At 47.7% G+C, this 18062-nt stretch overlaps 1 protein-coding gene across 1 annotated transcript in view; it reads right to left on the minus strand.

The window, feature by feature from the left end:
• WDR82 (WD repeat domain 82) overlaps window positions 1–18062 on the minus strand; it is a 136637-nt gene that overhangs the window by 79284 nt on the left and 39291 nt on the right. Inside the window, exon 6 of the mRNA XM_086939026.1 lies at window positions 3606–3761. Coding sequence (XP_086795152.1) covers window positions 3606–3761 — 156 coding nt within the window. The remainder of the gene's footprint in view (window positions 1–3605; window positions 3762–18062) is intronic.

Here is an 18062-nt window from a genome sequence, read left to right on the forward strand (position 1 = left end):
AGAGCCAAATACTGTCATTGTTCCAGTATCAATAGTGTTCAGGTGTATTTAGCCATAAGGATGGCCTTCACCTCTTTCTTGAAGAGAATAGTGGACGGGATAAGCCTGGTTTCTGGCGGGAGTGCATTCCAGATCCTAGGTGCCATTCCAGAGAAGGAGCGTTTGTATGTTTTTTTCCTTCCGGAATCTCCGTGGTTTCAGGAGGAGAGTGTTTGTGATATTTTTGTGGGGTATTTCTAGAGCGCGACGTTCGCTCCGGAGGGTGCATCTTGGCGCTGAGGATCCTAAATGAACCAGTCCAAGAGGATTAGATGGAAGCTTTGGAGTAATCGTCCGGGAGATTAAAGATCCATGTCTTTAGAAGCTTTCTAAAGGGTTTTTCCTGGGTTTGTTGTCTGAGGGTTTTGGGCAGTTTGTTCCAAGCTTTAGTTGCAAGGAAACTGAGGGTCTTCTCGCCCTTCGTTTTCAGTTTGTATTTAGGGGGAAGGATGAGGTTGTCGTGGGTCGAACGAAGGTGACGGCTGGGCACGTAGGGGGTAAAGCGCTTGGTGAGGTATTTAGGGCCTGTTTTGTTGTAGGCACGAAAGGCTATTATCAGGATTTTGAAGAGAATCCTGATGTGAAGGGGGAGCCAGTGAAGTGAACGAAGCGCTGCAGAGATAGAGGATCTGCGGGGTAGGCCCAGGACAAGACGGGCAGCTGTGTGTAGTGCGCTCTGCAGTTTAAGGATGGTGCTCTTTTTGACTCCTGCGAGCAAACCGTTGCAGTAGTCCAGTCGCGAGATTATGAGTGCAACTGTCACTGTTTTCCTGGCATCGATGGGGAGAAAGTCAAAGAACTTTCTCAGGGATCTGATCGTTCCGAAGCATTTGCCTGCGACGGTTCTGGCATGCTGATCAAAGGAAAGTTCGGAGTCAAAAATTACGCCGAGATTCCTGGCCGACGACACTGTCTGGGGGGGGGGGGGGGGGGGGGGGGGGGCGGGGGGCTACAGAATTATCCGGCCACCAAAGTGCTGGACAGAAGGAGATATTTGTACCGATCGGGAGGATCTCCGTTTTACTTGAATTGCATTTCAAGTGGTTATTGTCCATCCATCGAAATACTTCGGTCAGGCAGTGTTTCAGGTTAAGTTCAGCTTTGGTGGAAAGTTTGTCCAGTGGCACAATAAGTTGTGTGTCTTCGGCATACGAAGTGACAGGTATGCCGAATGATTCTATCAGATTAAGGAGAGGAATGAGGTAAATGTTAAAAAGGAGAGGGCTCAGGATGGATCCTTGCGGGACACTTGAGGAGACGAGTTTGTCTTTTGAGTGGAATGGGCCCAGAGTGACGGTTTGAGAACGGTCAGAGAGAAAAGACTTAATCCAGGATAAGGCGGAGTCAGAGATGCCAATGTCCCTGAGTCTACTGATGAGGATGGTGTGGGAGATGGTATCAAACGCCGCCGTTAGGTCGAGAAGGATTAGGATGGAGTTTATTCTCTGATCTTGTAGGGTTTTTATGGTGTCAGACAGTTCGATGAGAGCGGTTTCTGTCGAGTGCTTGGGGCGGAATCCGGATTGTTGGGGATGAAGAAGGTTGTTATCATCCAGGTAGCGTTTCAGCTCGTTATGGACTAGTTGTTCCGTAATTTTTCCCAAAGCCGGGAGTAGCGAAATTGGGCGGAGGTTGGTTAGATCCGTCGGGGGTTTATTTGCCTTCTTCATAAGGGGTTTGACGATTACTTTTTTCCAACGGCTGGGTACTGAGCCTGAGCTAAGCGAGGAGTTGATTAGGCTGTTGATGGTCGGGTTAACCTCATCGATTAATTGGTGAAGTATCTTAGGGGGACAAGGATCAGACGGGGCGCCAGATTTGCAGGCCAGGATGGCTTTTTTTCGACTGCTCAAGAGTGACAGAGGAGAAGCAACTTAGCGTGCAGCCTTGGGGGACCAGTGGGGGGGGGCACGGGGGGAGGGGGGGAAGTTAATTTGGATCGAGGCAATTTTGTCCTCGAAATAGTCAGAAATTTGGTCGCAAAATTTCTGGGAAGGGGCTTCTGTTGGATCTTGAGCCTCCTGATATGGTCAGCTTATGAGAGAGGTAGTTGGGTGCCTTGTGGTGTACGGCCGAGTGTGCCATACAGGCAATTTTCAACTGAATTCTGGCTTCGATAGGCAGCCAGTTCAGGGCTTTTAAGTCAGGGGATATATGCGAATGTTTTGAGCCCGTGATGAGTCTCGCGGCCGCGTTCAGGGAGGCTCTTAGGGGAGCCGTTGTTGTCAGGGGGAGCCCGCTGAGAGCCACAATTCCGTAGTCTATGCGAGGAATGACTAAGGCTTGTACCACAGTTTGGAAGTCCTTGGGTGGTAGGAAGGGTTTGAGTTTTCTCAGAATGTTGATTTGGAAGTTGGCTCCTTTAGTTGCTATGCTAATATGCTGCTGCATGTCGAGATTGCAGTCCAGTGTGATGCCAAGGGATTTCGCTGAGTCCACGATGGTGGGCTGGACATTGAGTGCGGTTAGATGATTGAGCCAGGTTTGGGTGATGGCCTTTTTCGCAGGAGGAGAGATCAGAAGGAACTCAGTTTTCAGGGCATTTAGTTTGAGGTGATTGTCGGCCAGCCAAGCTTGGGTGTTTCTTAGTGTGGCGTTCAACAGTTTGATGTCTTCAGGGGATTGAAGCTTGAGGTAGAGCTGAGTGTCATCGGCGTACATATGGAAATGTACCGTAGAAGATTGAAGCAAGGTGGTGAGTGGTTCCATGACGAGGTTGAACAATGTGGGGGATAGGGAGGAACCTTGCAGGACGCCCAGTGTTACTGGCACAGGCGAGGACAGTGCGTTGTTGCTCTTGAACTATCGAACCCTATATAGAGATGGATGTGCGGTCATATAGGTCTTAGACACAACAGTATCCCATGAATATCCAATCACACACATGCTGTGGACCTTTGCATTGTAGGGACTTCAGGGAGTAGTATTCGATCAGTGACTTGTTTTTGAAGTTATGTAGCATTGGTATCATTCAGAACTGATGCAATGATAGTCTGGACATGTGCAGGCCTTGATTTACTGCACATGTGCTGGCCTTGATTTACTTCCAATCAAAATAGCAATCACATTTTTTATTCAGAAAAAAGAAACACCATAAAATCTGGGAGGAATGGGCGGACCACAGAACACCCCAGTCATGGCTAATGACCAGAGAATGACTCCCCTTCAGCAGTGGCGTTGCCTGAACCTGGGACACCGAGCATGCGGGACTCGTTCTGAAATTGACCTTTTAATGACAAGTTTGTTGCTAAATGGTGTTCTTTGTTTGAAGGAGCAATGTTAATCAGTGCCCTCCTATTGCATATTGTGCCTAATGTGAGTGTTTACGTAAAAAACATGCACACAAATCAAACTCCCACAATGTACTAATATCGCATGCAAAAACATCTCGTTCTATTGATGCGTATTTCTAGTAAACACAGAAAATAGGTTTTAATCTAGTACTGTTGCACAGCATTAATTTTGTCAAGCATTTCAATGAAAAAAACGAGTAATGTTTGTTTGGAGTAGTAACTACTCATGTCAATACTGTAAGAAAAAAATGAAGGTAACTATCTACAACTTACTCCAAACGTATGCAGGACAGCCCCCTTAAATGCATCAATCAGTCGAAGAAACCCCCCATTTGTGGAAATAAGGATAAGCTTTCCATCATTGCTGAACTTCAGCCCAGTCCACTCAGAGGTACGCTCATATGGCATTTTAAAGGTTGCAAATGGACCCTGCAAAAAACAAAATTAAGATTATGGAAAGGAGACACAAGGGATTCTTAAAATCTAAATATAAGATTTAAAGTATACAATGGTTCGAATAGCAATCTTAAACAACCAGTTCTGATAAAAGCAAGATTGTGCAATCAACTCAAATGAGACAAAACATTGGCACAGCTAACAGTTCTCGCCATGGGTACCTTTGAAAACGCCAATCCTTTTGGAGATTATGTACACCATTGGCAGAAAGCATTTCTTGCCAATGCTTTGCAGCATGGCAACAAGGGAAGGGGGATTTTTTTCAAGTGAAATGGTGTGGCAGTGGCAATTTGGAGGCATGCACGTTCATGATAACATATGTATGCAGATCAGAGATAGAAAGAACAAATAGTAAAAAAAATAAGGGAGGATAGTAAAAGCAGCGGACGGAAAATGGAGAAACACGGAGGGAGAGAGTAGAAACGCAGTATGAGGAGAGGAAAAACAGGTGAAAGGGATAAATACGAGTGAGAACAGTGCGTGTAATGGGGCGCACACGAGGGAGACAGCTAGAAAACATTCACTCACAAAGAAAATGAAGATTCCTGAAAGTGAGCCATGAAGGCATAGAAGCCAGCCAATCACAGAGAAGGGACAATCAAGTCTACAATCCAGGACAAGGCAAACCATCTAATAAGAAGAAACCCTAATTAGAGTGACAATATAGTCAACCAATGGTAAGAAACTGGTCATGTGTAAGGCCTTGTAAGTTGCTGTTAAGCCCACAACAGGTCTTTTGCAATCAAATTGCAAGATCGCAGTGTCTGGTTAGCTCAACTTAAAAATGCAGATGGGCAGACTCCTTATAGCATCCTGTACAGGGGGTTGTCGGGTTTGCTCTCCATCACTAATATTTTCCTTAAGAATGATGGACTTGTAACGCACAAGTCTACTGGCATCCAGCACACCCCACCCTTATTTGCAGCATAAACCCACAAAGTCTTTTGAAACCAGACTGCTGCCTTGTCGGGCAGGCTTTGACCTAAAATAAATATATGTTAACAGATTATGGAGAAACCGATCAATTACACCTTTACAGAGATAACATCCCTGTATGTTTCAAAATGAAACAGTGCTTGGTCAGCCTATTAAAGTAGCTTCTGGCTACCCATAGCATCTGAAAGCAAATCGCTCACCTCTACTTATGAAAAAGTACTTTTTGTCCTTTGGCTCTTAGTCATAAGGATCCCTCAAGGGTTATGTCCTAAAAAGAGCGTAGGTAAGACAGGAGGAACAAACTTGCATATAGTCTACTTGGGGGTGATAATTAGTTCCAGCTCCTACCTCGCACTATAATTGTTGGTCACCCCGCATTTGGCGGGATTTAGGGCGATTTAGGTACCGGTATTCACCGCGTCGTGGCGATTCAGGCCGCCATCTTGGGTGGGAGTAATCAGGTGTTGCCGATTTTGGGGCGCCATCTTTGTTGTGGACCTAGTGGTTCCCTCGCAGGACTCCCGCGTTTACGGCTTTTAAGATGACTACTACTCAAGCGCGCAGCGCCGGAGGTGCGCCAGAGGTAAGCCCGTTTGCGCTCAGGTCGCGCCGGGCAGGCTGCCTCCTCGGCTCTTACCCACCTAGTATATTCTAGAGATGAGCTCATAAGTTTGAACTCACGCTCCAATGCGAGCTGTCGGACATACACCACCGCCAGTCATTTGCAGACGCTGTCCTGCGGCTTGCTTAACGTTAGATCCCTTAGCAAGCATTATGTGGAAATTGCACTCCTCATTGAGTCGTATGAGTTAGATGTGCTTTTCCTGACAGACTTGGACCAGAGCTGATAGTATGGTGGAACTGGGCTTAGCCTGTCCCCCGGGCTATAAAATTAAGCACAATCCTCGTGTAGGGAATAGAGGAGGTGGCATAGGTTTTATTTTTAGGGAAGAACTGGACCTCTCAGTTGAAGATTAAGGAAGTCCCAGGCTGTTAACTAATGGGCTTAACCTTAAAAGGACAGGGAGGTGTCCTGCACTCTGGGTTGCTGTGCTACAGACCCCCGGCCAATGCTCTGTCAGCCATACCCGAGTTGGTAGATCTCATCTACGATCTTTCCAATACTCATAACAGGTTTATGGTTCTGAGAGACTAACTTATGGCCGAACGGGCCTGCAGACTCAGCTTACAAAGATTTGGTCCAGGCCTGCTGCAATATCCATCTGCAGCAGTTGGTGCTCTCAGACTCACTTAAAGGGCCATGTCTTAGACCTGATTTTTGCAGATGTTTGTCAGGCTGCGATCCGGGACATAATTCCCCAATGCTGGACGGATCACGCTCTCGTTCACTTCTCACTCCTTCTCCCTGCTGATACCTTGAGGAGTGGCAGCACAGGAGCTACTACCAAACTTAGTAGGCAATGGTCCAGGCTCTTGAAACATTCGAGCCTGCCAACTCTGCTTTCAGAGGGATTTACCCAAGGAGGAAGCGCGGAGGAGAGCTATGAGATCCTTAGCCGGAAAATCACAGACTCTTTGGATCAAATGGCCCCCTTGCGAAAAGCTAGGGATAGGTCCAAACTTGCCATGCCTTGGTATTCAAAAGATCTTCTCCAGCTGAAACTCCGGTGTAAGCGGGCGGAACGAGTTTGGAGAAAACAGTATCTTGAGTCAGATAAAGCTTTCTTTAAACAGACCCTGTTGGACTATAAAGCACAGATCAAGTGTGTCAAAGCCAGGTTTCTCGAGGAGACGCTGCTGAAAGCAGTGAATAAATTGCAGACCCTGTTTAAAATCATTAAGGATCTCTCTCGTCCTGCCTGTGCTACCAATGACATCCCGGCCTCTCAATCTTTATGCGACTCCCTGGCAAAGGCCTTCGAGGACAAGATTGCCACTATTCTGAGCAATCTTTGTGTTCCGGCCACCCCCTGTCCCCAGAGTTTGCCTGATCCAGCACCTGTATCCACCTCAGAGACCTGTGGGGAAGCCGGAAGGCAGGCACGGCTAGATAGTTTTCCCCTCCCTTCGATGATTTTTGCTCTTTGGCTAACGGTGTGTCATCAGGCTCTCTCCTGGACTCGCTACCACATAAATTTTGGAAAAAGTTTCAGGAGGAGCTCTTTCCCTCTCTTCATGCTATCTGTTGCCAGTCCCTCAGCCCCGCCAGAGTCCCTGAATGCTGGAAATTGGCCGTGGTTTCTCCTCTTTTGATGAAGGCAATGCTGGATCCCACCTGTCCGGCGAACTATAGGCCTATTTTGTTGCTTCCTATTAAGATCTTGGGAGAAACTGGTCACTAAACACCTGTCCAGCTTCATGGAGACTAATATCTGCCTGGATGTGGCTCAGTTTGGCTTCAGGGCAGCTCATGGTACTGAGTCCGCACTGGTGGTCGTTCTGGACGACCTACCTTTGCGAGTAGATTCAGGTCGGGCAGCCTTTTTAGTGGTGTTCGATATGTCGGCCGTGTTCGATACGGTCAGTCATACCATTCTGGTCAGCAGACTGGAGGAAATCGGGGTGGCCGGCCTGGCTTGGGACTGGCTGGTCTCCTATCTTGGTGACAGACACCAGGTGGTAGCCTTGCCGCCCTACAGATCTGACATCAAGAAAGTAGGGCAGGGTGTACCCCAAGGGTCGGCTATCAGCCCCATTTTATTTAATCTGTATCTTCGTCCTCTGGTCAGGCTGATTAAGTCTTTTGGTATTGCGGTCATCAACTACGCTGATGACACGCAGCTTATCTTCTCTTTTGAGGATAGTTATGCTGTGTCTCAGGAGACTTTCCACTGCTGCATGACGGCCACTGCGGAATGGCTGCGTCAAAACTCTCTGCAATTCAATAGCTCAAAAACTGAGAGATTGCATTGTTCCACGGACCGCACCCCACGGCCCTTGCCGACGGACTTTTGGCCTACCTCCTCCCAGGGTATCGTCGTAGCAGCAGATTCGGTTCGGAATCTGGGTGTCATGTTTGGATCTAACTTACAGCTGGATGCGTTCGTGAATAAAACAGTGGCTACTTGTATGATGCTGCTTCGCACGTTACGCAAGATCCTTCCCATGCTGCCGGCCCATGCCCGACCAGAGGTAGTGCGTAGTATCATCTTAAGCAGGCTTGATCACTGCAACGCACTACTTCTGGGTGCGCCAGACACCCTGATCGGTAAGCTGCAGCGAATACAGAACATGGCTGCTAAGCTGGCTCTCTCTCGGCTGCGATCCGACTCCTCTTCTCTGGCGCTTATGGACCTTCACTGGTTGCCAACCCACCAGCGCATCTATTTTAAAGCATTATGCTTAGTTTTTAGGGCCCTTCATGGTCAGGGGCCAGTTCCGCTGCAGGAGTTGTTTTCTTGGTATACGCCAGCCAGACCTCTGCGATCCTAGTCGGCGTGCCTGGTGGTAGTTCCCAAGATTTTGAGGATTCGGATGAGTGGACGCTCTTTTGGATTCACATGCAGCCAAACTGTGGAATTCTTTACCTTTGTCCCTTAGAAGCATTGGGGAACTTTCCTTTTTTAAAAAGGATTAAAAACGTATCTTTTTCCTAGGAAAATGTAAACATTGTGGCAACATCACGTATGGTCTTAAAGAGTCTAAGCGCCAGGTTACCCTTTGGGTGACAGTTTAGCGCTATACAAATACGCGATACATACATACATGCATACATAAATGCGAACAAGCCAATAAATTAACATTGAGAGCCTAGCCAACGCCAAGCAAATGGCTACTCTGGCTACAAGGGCCTGTGAAAGAGCCGAGCCTTTGGACAATTTGGCATGCAAATCATAGAGACATGTAAAAATATAAGTGTCAAAATATAAGTGTCAAAATTTTACAAAAGTGTACTACTTAAGCATGCAAAAGCCTCTCACAGTAATACATCAGATTGCATCATTGCATTGAGATTTATTAAAAGTGAGAGGTTTTTAAACAAACTTGAGAACCATTCTTGCCCGGGAGGACAATGGTATTAGTGAACTGAGAGGGAAGTCCGTTGTCATGTGTACCCTATATGTGACCTAGATTCGTAGTTTAATTGAGCAACATTATGGTCCATTAAAACAAACAGGTACAGCACACAGAGCTCACTTATTTGAGGGTGGTCTATGTAATGTACAAAAAAAATGGCGACCTAGTGAAAAAGTATTTGTCTAGGACCATAAAACTTGGTCAAAGAGGGAAGTAGAAAATGTGGACAGAGATCCAGTTCTACATTGTGCAATCTAGCCACAAGAAGGGTATTCTCTTTCTCACAAAGGTTAATGCTCTGTCCTTAATTCTTGGAATAAGATTAGAGCATGGGTGACTGGCAGAAAGCATATTCTATTTTTGGCAGTGTTACATAGCACAAAACTTGGCCAAGGACAAAAGGGCATTTCATAACGGACACAGAATATGTGGCAAGTCTAGTGGCCCTTCTTATAATCGAATTGTCCTTCAAAGGAATTTTTATCCTAGAGATAAGTGAATAGCCGGTTTACAACTGTGGGATCCCAGAGATCATGGATGGGCACGCACAAACTAAAATTTAAGGGAATATCTGCAGATTAATTTTGCCCACATTTCATTTAGTAAAATTAAGGGGATAATTTTGCCCACATTTCATTTAATAAGTAAAATTAAGGGGAACACATCAATAAAGCCACAGGAATAAAAAAAAAAAAAAAAGCAACAAAAAATGTTTTATACTTTAAGAAAACACAAGAAACTAGAATGTGTGTGTTGTGCGGGAGGCTGAGATCTTACCGAGAGGGCTGTCTGACCACTCCCCAGTAGTGGTCAGGGTCGAGCTGCTTAAGAAACGACAGCCGTTCCGGTGGAGGATGTCCTCGCGGCACCTTCAGCCGCCCGGCTATATCCAACATTTGAGTGGGGCAATTGCCCATTACTGGCAGGAAAACCTGGTGGACGATATGGACACAGTCGTGGTATGGGAGTCGATGAAGCCCACTATACGGGGTGTCGACATCGCTTGGTGTGCGGCGGGAGACAATTGCGGAGGCAGCTACACTGGTGGAATCCCTGGAACGGCGAGGCCGGGGAGGGGGAGACGAGACTGCGGTGCGGTTGCTCCTGCAGGCACAACAATCCTATGCATCTATATTGCTTGATGAGGCTAGACAAGCGTGGCTGGCCACACGGAGTAGAATATACCAGTGGGGGGATAAGTCCTGCACAATGCTCCATAGGTTATGTCAACGTGCGTTCCAACCGATTGCTCTCCCGGGCCTCACTGCGGAGGATGGGGTGGCGATCGCGGACCCAGCTGAGCTGACGGCGAGGTTTGCTTGCTACTTCACGGCGCAATATGCTCCGAGAGATTGTCGGCGGACGAGGTAGCTAAATTCATTGATAACTTGCCTCCGAGGGCGGTCTCGGAAGAGGCCAGGAAGGCACTTGACGTACCCCTTACAGCGGAAGAACTGGGCGATGCACTGGGACAGCTCAACACGGGGAAGGCGCCTGGGCCAAGTGGCTTCCCGAGCGAATTCTATAAAAAATTTCAACTTCAACTGGGGTCCCATTACCGGAGAGCACTGGAGGCGGTGCGAACACAGGGTAGGTTGCCACCGGACTGGCGTCACGCCGAAGTTGTGGTCTTTCAGAAGCCGGGCAGACCCCCAGATAGACTTGACTCATACCGCCCAATATCTCTGCTTAACATAGAAGCTAAAATCCTGGCTAAGGCTCTGGCGAACCGACTACTCCCATACGTGACGGACCTGGTCCACCCAGACCAGGCCGGCTTTATGCCTCGTAGGGCAACGCGGCACAACATCCGGCGGGCACAAGCGGCGGTTGATGCCATGGGAGCCGCAGGGGAACAGGCGGCTTTGCTGCTAGCAGATATTGATAAAGCGTTTGATTCGGTTAGCTGGACGTACCTATTTGCGCTCCTGCCTCGTCTTAACCTGGGCCCGGTGTTTCTTTCATACATCAAACTACTATATACCGATATTACAGCTTCGGTGCGTGTCTCCGGGGCGGTCTCGGAAAAGTTTCCGATTGGTCGGGGGATCCGGCAGGGGTGCCCACTGTCCCCGTACTTATTTGCCCTAGCGATGGAGCCGTTGGCCTTTTGGGTGAATATAGACGCCCAGATGCGGGGCTTTGTGTGGAGTGGGAACCTCACTGATAGGATCGCACTATATGCAGACGACGTCATATTCTTTCTTACTGATTTGCGTCGCTCCGGGCCCAGAGTGCGGGAAATCATGCGTATTTTCGGGGAAGTAGCGGGCCTTTGTCTGAATCCACGTAAGTCCACTCTGTGGGTATTGGGGGGCGGTGTTGTGGAGGACCATTGGGCATCAGGATTGCAGATCGCGATCGCGGGCTTGAAATATCTAGGGGTGTTCCTCTCAGAATCGGTGGATATCGCCTGGGAACGTAATATAGTGCCAGTATGGGAGAGGGTTCAGACTGACGTGAAAACGTGGTCTCGGATGCCCCTGACTATTTTCGGTAGGTCCGCAATCTTCAAAATGGTTGCGCTCCCACGCCTTCTATACCAACTGCAAACCTACCCCCACCTGATTAACCCCCAGTGGTTTCGTCAGGTCAACTCTGTCTTGGGCCGCTTCCTATGGGCCGGGGGGCGGCGGCCAGGGTTGCGCTGCGGACAAGCTCCCTGTCCACGTATTGTGGTGGTCTGGCCACACCGGATCTTTTGTCCTATTATCAGGCCTCCCAACTATTAGTACTTAATGAATGGTGGTATGGAGACAGAGGGGACCCAGCATATGCCCTGGAGCGCTCGCTAATGGGGGACAACACACTACACACGATCCTGTTCTCAGCTAGGATGCGGCGAACGCTGCCGTGTGTCACGAGAATTGTTTTTGTGGTGTGGCGACAGGCGCTGCGTCGCATGGGCTGATGGGGTAGATTGAAAGCGGAGACTCTGTTGTGGAACAACGGGTTGCTCCCCGAGCTGGCCTCACTAGCGGGGTTCGATAACGGAGACGCAATTGGGATCTCGTCATTAGGCCATGTACTGGCCGGGGTCACACTCAAATCATTCCATGAGCTCAGTACTGAGTTTAGCATGCCACAGAGCCAATTTTTTCGATACCTACAGATTCGCCATGCGCTCACGCCCAGCATTGCCGGCATGGAGTCGCTTCCAGAATTTAGCCCAATTGAAGCGAAGGTCTTCATGGGAGACCTTGGTGATAAGATGGTCTCCCGGATTTATCAGACACTGGTCACTCACTGCTCCTCCACCCTACTTCCCCTCAAGGAGGCCTGGGAGGCGGATGTTGTTCCCCTAGAAGAAGATGATTGGAGGGAAGCCCTGGAGTCCCCGCGAGGGACTGCCATTGCAATGCGGCTTAGGCTAATTCAATTCAAGTATCTACGCAGAGCCTATTACACCCGCGAACGGCTGTGGAAGGCAGGACTGATTGGATCTCTGGAGTGTCTGCGCTGTGGGGCTGCAACGGGTACGCTGCTACATACTGTGTGGCCATGTACTAGATTGACTGGTTTCTGGAGGGGCGTATGGAGTTGCCTGTCAGAGGTACTGGGATGGGATCTTCCCCGCACCAATCGATTAGGGTTGCTTCATGTACTAGAGGGTGTCGGTGGGAAAATATATATATATATATATATATCTATATATATATATATATATCAGCTATTGTTGTTGGGTCTTGTTGTTGCCAAAACAGACCTGGCCCGGGCTTGGAAGGGAGAACGAGCCCCCCCCCCCTGTGTGCATGGAAGGCTGGCCTAAACTACTTTATGGGGCTAGATCGCCCAGTGTTTGAAGCAAGAGGATGCCCCCGTAAGCACTTTAAGATCTGGAAGCGGTGGGCGGACTATAGGGGATTGACACTGGATCCCCCGGTGGAACATGAGGAAGAACTATAGGTGGAGGATGCCGCACAGGCCTAATAACTGTCATGCCGAGCACACTACAACCAAGTGCACAATGCTTTCTATTCTCACGTGCATGGGGTTAGGGAGGGATAAGGGGTGGGTAGCGGGGTAGTTGGGGAGTGGGGGTTGGCGGGTGGTGGAGGAGGGGAGGGGGCTGTCCTTTTTGTCCTTTTCTCCTTTTATTGATTGAACTTTGCGCTAGTGATATAAATGTGCCATGATGCTTGGTGGTGATCTCCTGACTGTGGGGCGCCACGTGTCTTATGTTGCTTAATCACTCAATAAAGTTTGTTGTGAAAAAAAAAAGAAACTAGAATGTGGCCTAACGGATAGGGCAGTCGACCTCAGAGCTGGGGAACCCAGTTATAGTCTCGGCAGGGACGCTCAACATTCTGGGATTCTGGGCAAATCACGTAATCTCCTTGTGCCTAACGAAAAAATGAATGTGTCTGTCTAATGAAACTGGCGCTCATGTAAAGCGATCTGATACCTCCAGGTCTAGTTCGCACTATATAAAACTTCACCAAAAAAATACTGTGTAGTAAGTCTGTTGCAGTGATTCTGTTCTGGACCCTAGTCCAGGTTACCTGACCTGTAGTCCGGTGTAGCTGGAAACTTGATTTTCATTTGTTTTCTACGATTTTTCTTGATTCCTCTTCCAAAAACTCTGGAACTCTTCGGCAACGATCCAGACCCAACGGCGGGAAAAAGAATCTGAAGATAGCGACCAAAGGTGGGAGCTTCAGGAGGAAGCACGGCGACGTCACGGAGGACACCAAATGGTGGTATGTCGACGCCCACCTGGGCCATGAAAGAAAAAAAAAACGACTACGATTCCAGACCCAACCACTAGATGGCGGAATAATGCACAGCATAGTGAATCCAATAAGAGTCACGCTGTAAAACTGAAACACTCCACTTAGGGCAATGAGGAAAGTAGCTATGCAGTACCAGAATAGTAATCAAGTCAAAATGCAAACTAAAATCCTAAACTGGATCAGTAAAAGATTGAAAGTTTATGAACAAATTGAGACCAAACTGACAAAACTTCAAAAAGGGGAACCGGGAATATGAATTTTATAAGTAAAAATAATTCCAAAAAGCTCAGAGAGCAAATTATAGCACACCGTCACAACATACTGGAACCAAGGTACAATCAAGTCTGACCGCAATGGAACATGGATCCGATACACCAACAAGGTTTGTCCCGGTCAAATAGTCAACACGTGACTTAGTAGTTGATGTTCCAATCCACCAATACTAAAGCCCCACATGACCTCCGGAAAGGCACTTATAGTCTCACAGGGTGTTAGGCAGAGACCAATAGCAAGGTCCAGTTGCTACTGCTCAACTGGGTACTTACAAAATAGCCTGATACCTGGTCTTATCATTGTAACTTTAACAGGAGAGCAGCCTTATGACGCATGGAGTCCACTTCTTGGGATAAGAGGGAGTGGGTCCAGACCGTCAGGGTACTTCACAGGTCAAAGACAGCAGGTCCAGTCTTCTTTTGATCTTCTGTAGATTCAGGAAGTGTTTAAGAGGGCGCCTGGAGGTGTCCGATTTATGGCCGGAACTAGTAAGTGGGATTGGCTCCTGGGCACACCCTAACCGATGGGGTAAAAGTTCACAGAGCCAACCCTACCACAATTTAGTCATTCAAAATGACATAAGTCTTCAGCCACAATAAAATCTTGTTGAGGAGTGGGGGGGAAGCAGTACAATGGTAATCTGCTAATCCTAGTGTCCTCTGACATCTAACACTAAAATTGAGCTTGAGGCAGCCACTTAATTCACAATAATCCCAAACACGAAGGTCTGATAGGACAAATGCAGATTCCTTTAGCAACCAGACAGTGTAGCAAACAGACAGTGGAGCCAAATTCATTTTGACATCCTGCTGACTTCACTTTCTAGAGTGTCCAAAGAATTATATGTAAAACCAACAGACCTGTCAAGCAGGATTTAACACTATTGTGTCAAAAAGGATGCCCTCAGCCCCCACCCTGCATTTTCAGTGGACTTCAGTCTCATCTCTGCCCATTCAGGCCTGCGTACTGCCTGCTCCTGGGAGGAGATTCATACCTATTCAAGGCTAATTATAATTAATGGCTGTGAGAATCAGCAAAGCTAAAGAAAATTTGCCTTCACTAACTTCAGGCAGGGGAAAGGGTATCTTTGTAAAAGTTTACTTTCCTTAATATTTTTTTAAAAATAGACTTCAAATTTGAATGGAAGAAAACAAGTTACTTACCTGTAACTTTGGTTCCCCAGTAATTGTAACTTTCATAGATTCCCATGCTTTGTATCATTCCCCGTCGTCGGAATGGGAGCTTCGGTAAATAAAAAAATATCATAACCATAGGTACAAAAGAGAAAAACCAGGCCTAGGCCGCATCTTATTTTGTAGCATATCACCCTCTTTGTGTAAAAGAGCCCAAACTTTCTGCAACAACCAATCAGAATAGCCTCACCTCATAGAACCCTCCTGAGAGAGCCTCAGAGCTTCATAGCCGTTGTGAAAACAGCCACTATCTCAGTAAAAAGGCTGAGCTTTCCCAGGGGAGGAGGGTGGGCGCATGGAAATCTATGAAAGTTACCAATACTGGGGAACCAAAGTTACAGGTAAGTAACTTGTTTTCTTACCCCAGTATAGGAACTTTCATAGATTCCCATGCTTTGTATCAGAATAGTTAGCAGTAAGCAATAAAAGCACATTTTGTTACGTGAAATCTATCACCTGAGACTGTAGTAATTCTCATTGGAAACAAATCAAAACATGTTACCATAGAAAGAACACAATAAGTGATACAAAATGTGCCACCCAGGAAGGAGGGATTGCAGGGAAAGCTCACCTCTTATTGAAAAAGATTCCTGAGGACTGCTTGTCCAACAGCTGCATCGTCCTTCACTGTAGACTCAAGGCCGTAGTGTTTCATGAAGGTATGTGTACTACTCCAGGTCGCTGCCCTGCAGATGTCTTTGATAGGGACTCCAGCAAATAGAGCCACTGAAGATGCCACCGATCCTGTGGAATGTGCACGGACTTTTGATGCAAGTGGTTTGTCCGCTGCTTGATGGTAGAATTGAATAGCACTGGTTAGCGGAAATCTCACCCGCGGAGCACTGTAAGATACGAACAGTTGTGATGATTTTCTAAAAGATTTTGTGCGCTCCAAATAGAACTTTAAACACCTTTGAACGTCCAAAGAATCCAAGGATCTTTCTGCTGGAGTCGTAGGTCGCGGAAAGAATGACTTCAAAATCAAAGGTTCATTCAGATGGAACCTTTGGGATGAACTTTGGATTAGTCCGAAGGATTAGGACATCCCGCTTGAACTGAAGAAAGGGTTCCACTATTGACAGCGCCTAAAGCTCACTAACTCTCCTGGCAGATGTCAGAGCCAACAGAAGAGCTAGTTTCCATGATAGGTATTTAAGGTCCGCCTTGTGGATGGGCTCAAACGGAGCTATCATTAGCTGAGCTAACACCAAATTAAGTTGCCAAATTGGAGACGGAGGACGGACTGGGAGATACATCCGAAACAGGCCTTTCATAAACTGTTTGACAATTCTAGCAGACCAAAGTGAAGGACCTGAAGATGTCTGTCTGAATCTTGAGATGGCTGCTAGATTAACTTTTACAGAAGAATGTGCCAGTCCAGATTTAGCCAGTAACAGGATGTATGGTAAAATTTGATGTGGAGCTGAAGTGTACGGATGGAGATGTTGCTTCCGACACCATAGGCAGAACCTCTTCGATTTTGCCTTGTAAGTCTTGTTAGTGCTTGGAGCTCGAGCCAACACGTCCCTACACTCCTTTGGGAGATTCAGATGTCGGAACTCCCTGTATTCAGGAGCCAAGCTGTTAAGTGAAGCGAGCCTGGATCCAGATGGAGCACTTGACCCTGAGACCTCGACAACAGGGAAGGAACCAGCTACAGGGGAAATTGATGATCCTGAGAGAGTAATAGGAGTTCCGTGTACCAGAACTGCCGGGGCCACGCCGGTGCAATCAAGATCATTTTGCACGGCTCCGCTTTGACCTTCCCGAGTATCCTCGGAATGAGGGGTATCGGTGGAAAAGCGTAAAAGAATGCGTCGTACCATGCAATCGAAAGCGCGTTCCCCAAGGATCCTGGATGGTGATCCCTGCTTGCATAGAACCGGCATTTGGTGTTCTCCAGAGTCGCAAACAGGTATGTGGTCGGGGTCCCCCAGACCGAAAACACGTCTTCCAGAATGACCTGATCCAACTCCCATTCGGGAGTGGTCGATTTCTGGCGACTTAGTGCGTCCGCGGTTATATTGAGCAAACCCGCAAGGTGTTCTGCTGTCAACGCAACGCACGGAGGAAGCATGAAAGTCAAGCCCTTGGCGATGTTGCTCCTCACCACCCACCAGTCGCATGCCTTTCTCATCTCTGGAGTTACTGAAATCTTGTCCTCGAAAGAGCTTTCTGCTTGGTACCATTGTTTGTCGAGCTGCTCTTGCAGAGGACGTATTCGCAGCCTGCAATGCGGAATTAATGGTATGCAGGATAAGATCGACCCGAGAAGGGACTCGTAGAGTCATACTGACAGACTTCTTTTTGAGTAATTGGCGAGCCGACAGCATCAATTTGTTTTGCGACCGACTGAAGGGTAAGCCGTGCAGAGTTTCGTGTCCAGAATGGCCCCTAGAAACCTTGCTGACCTGGACAGTTGAAGAACTGATTTGTTCTGGTTGAGCTGAAGGCCCAGGAGATTGAACAATTGACTGCAGGTCGTAATGGCCTTGGAAGTGTCCTGGAAAGTTGGAGCTTTGACTAGCCAGTCGTCCAGGTAGGGAAAAACTTCTAGAGATGGTTTCCTGAGGAAAGCAGCCACTGGGGCCAACACCTTTGCAAATATCATCGGTGCAGAACGTAGACCAAACGGAAGTACCTTGAATTGTAAATAGCTCTTGCCTACTGTGAAGCGCAAGTATTGTCTGTGAGCTGGGTGGATCTGTACATGGAAGTAGGCATCCTCCAAATCCAGAGTCGACATGTAATCGCCTGGATTTAAAAGACGAAGAATATCCTGAAGAGTGACCATCCTGAAGGATAGTTTGATGAGATAGGTGTTGAGCTCTCGTAGATCTAATATGGGGCGCCAAGTTTCCGTTGTTTTGCGAACCAGGAAGAACCTGGAATAAAACCCTTTCCCCCTCTGCGAGAGAGGTACAGGTTCTATTGCCCCCTTGATGAAAAGCTGGTAGGCTTCGAGACTTAGCAGTCCCAGATGTTTTGATTGACTGGCGCCTGGAGCTCTGGTTGGAGATGGATGTTGAAACTCCAACGTATGGCCACTCTTGATGATATTTAAGATCCACTGGTCTGATGTTATAAGTCTCCAGCTGTCTAGACAATGAGATATCCTGCCCCCCACTGATGTCATCGGAGGGATAGGAACAGTAGAAAGA

The sequence above is a fragment of the Lissotriton vulgaris genome, chromosome 9 (genome assembly GCF_964263255.1).
Source record: "Lissotriton vulgaris chromosome 9, aLisVul1.2, whole genome shotgun sequence".
NCBI lineage: Eukaryota > Metazoa > Chordata > Amphibia > Caudata > Salamandridae > Lissotriton > Lissotriton vulgaris.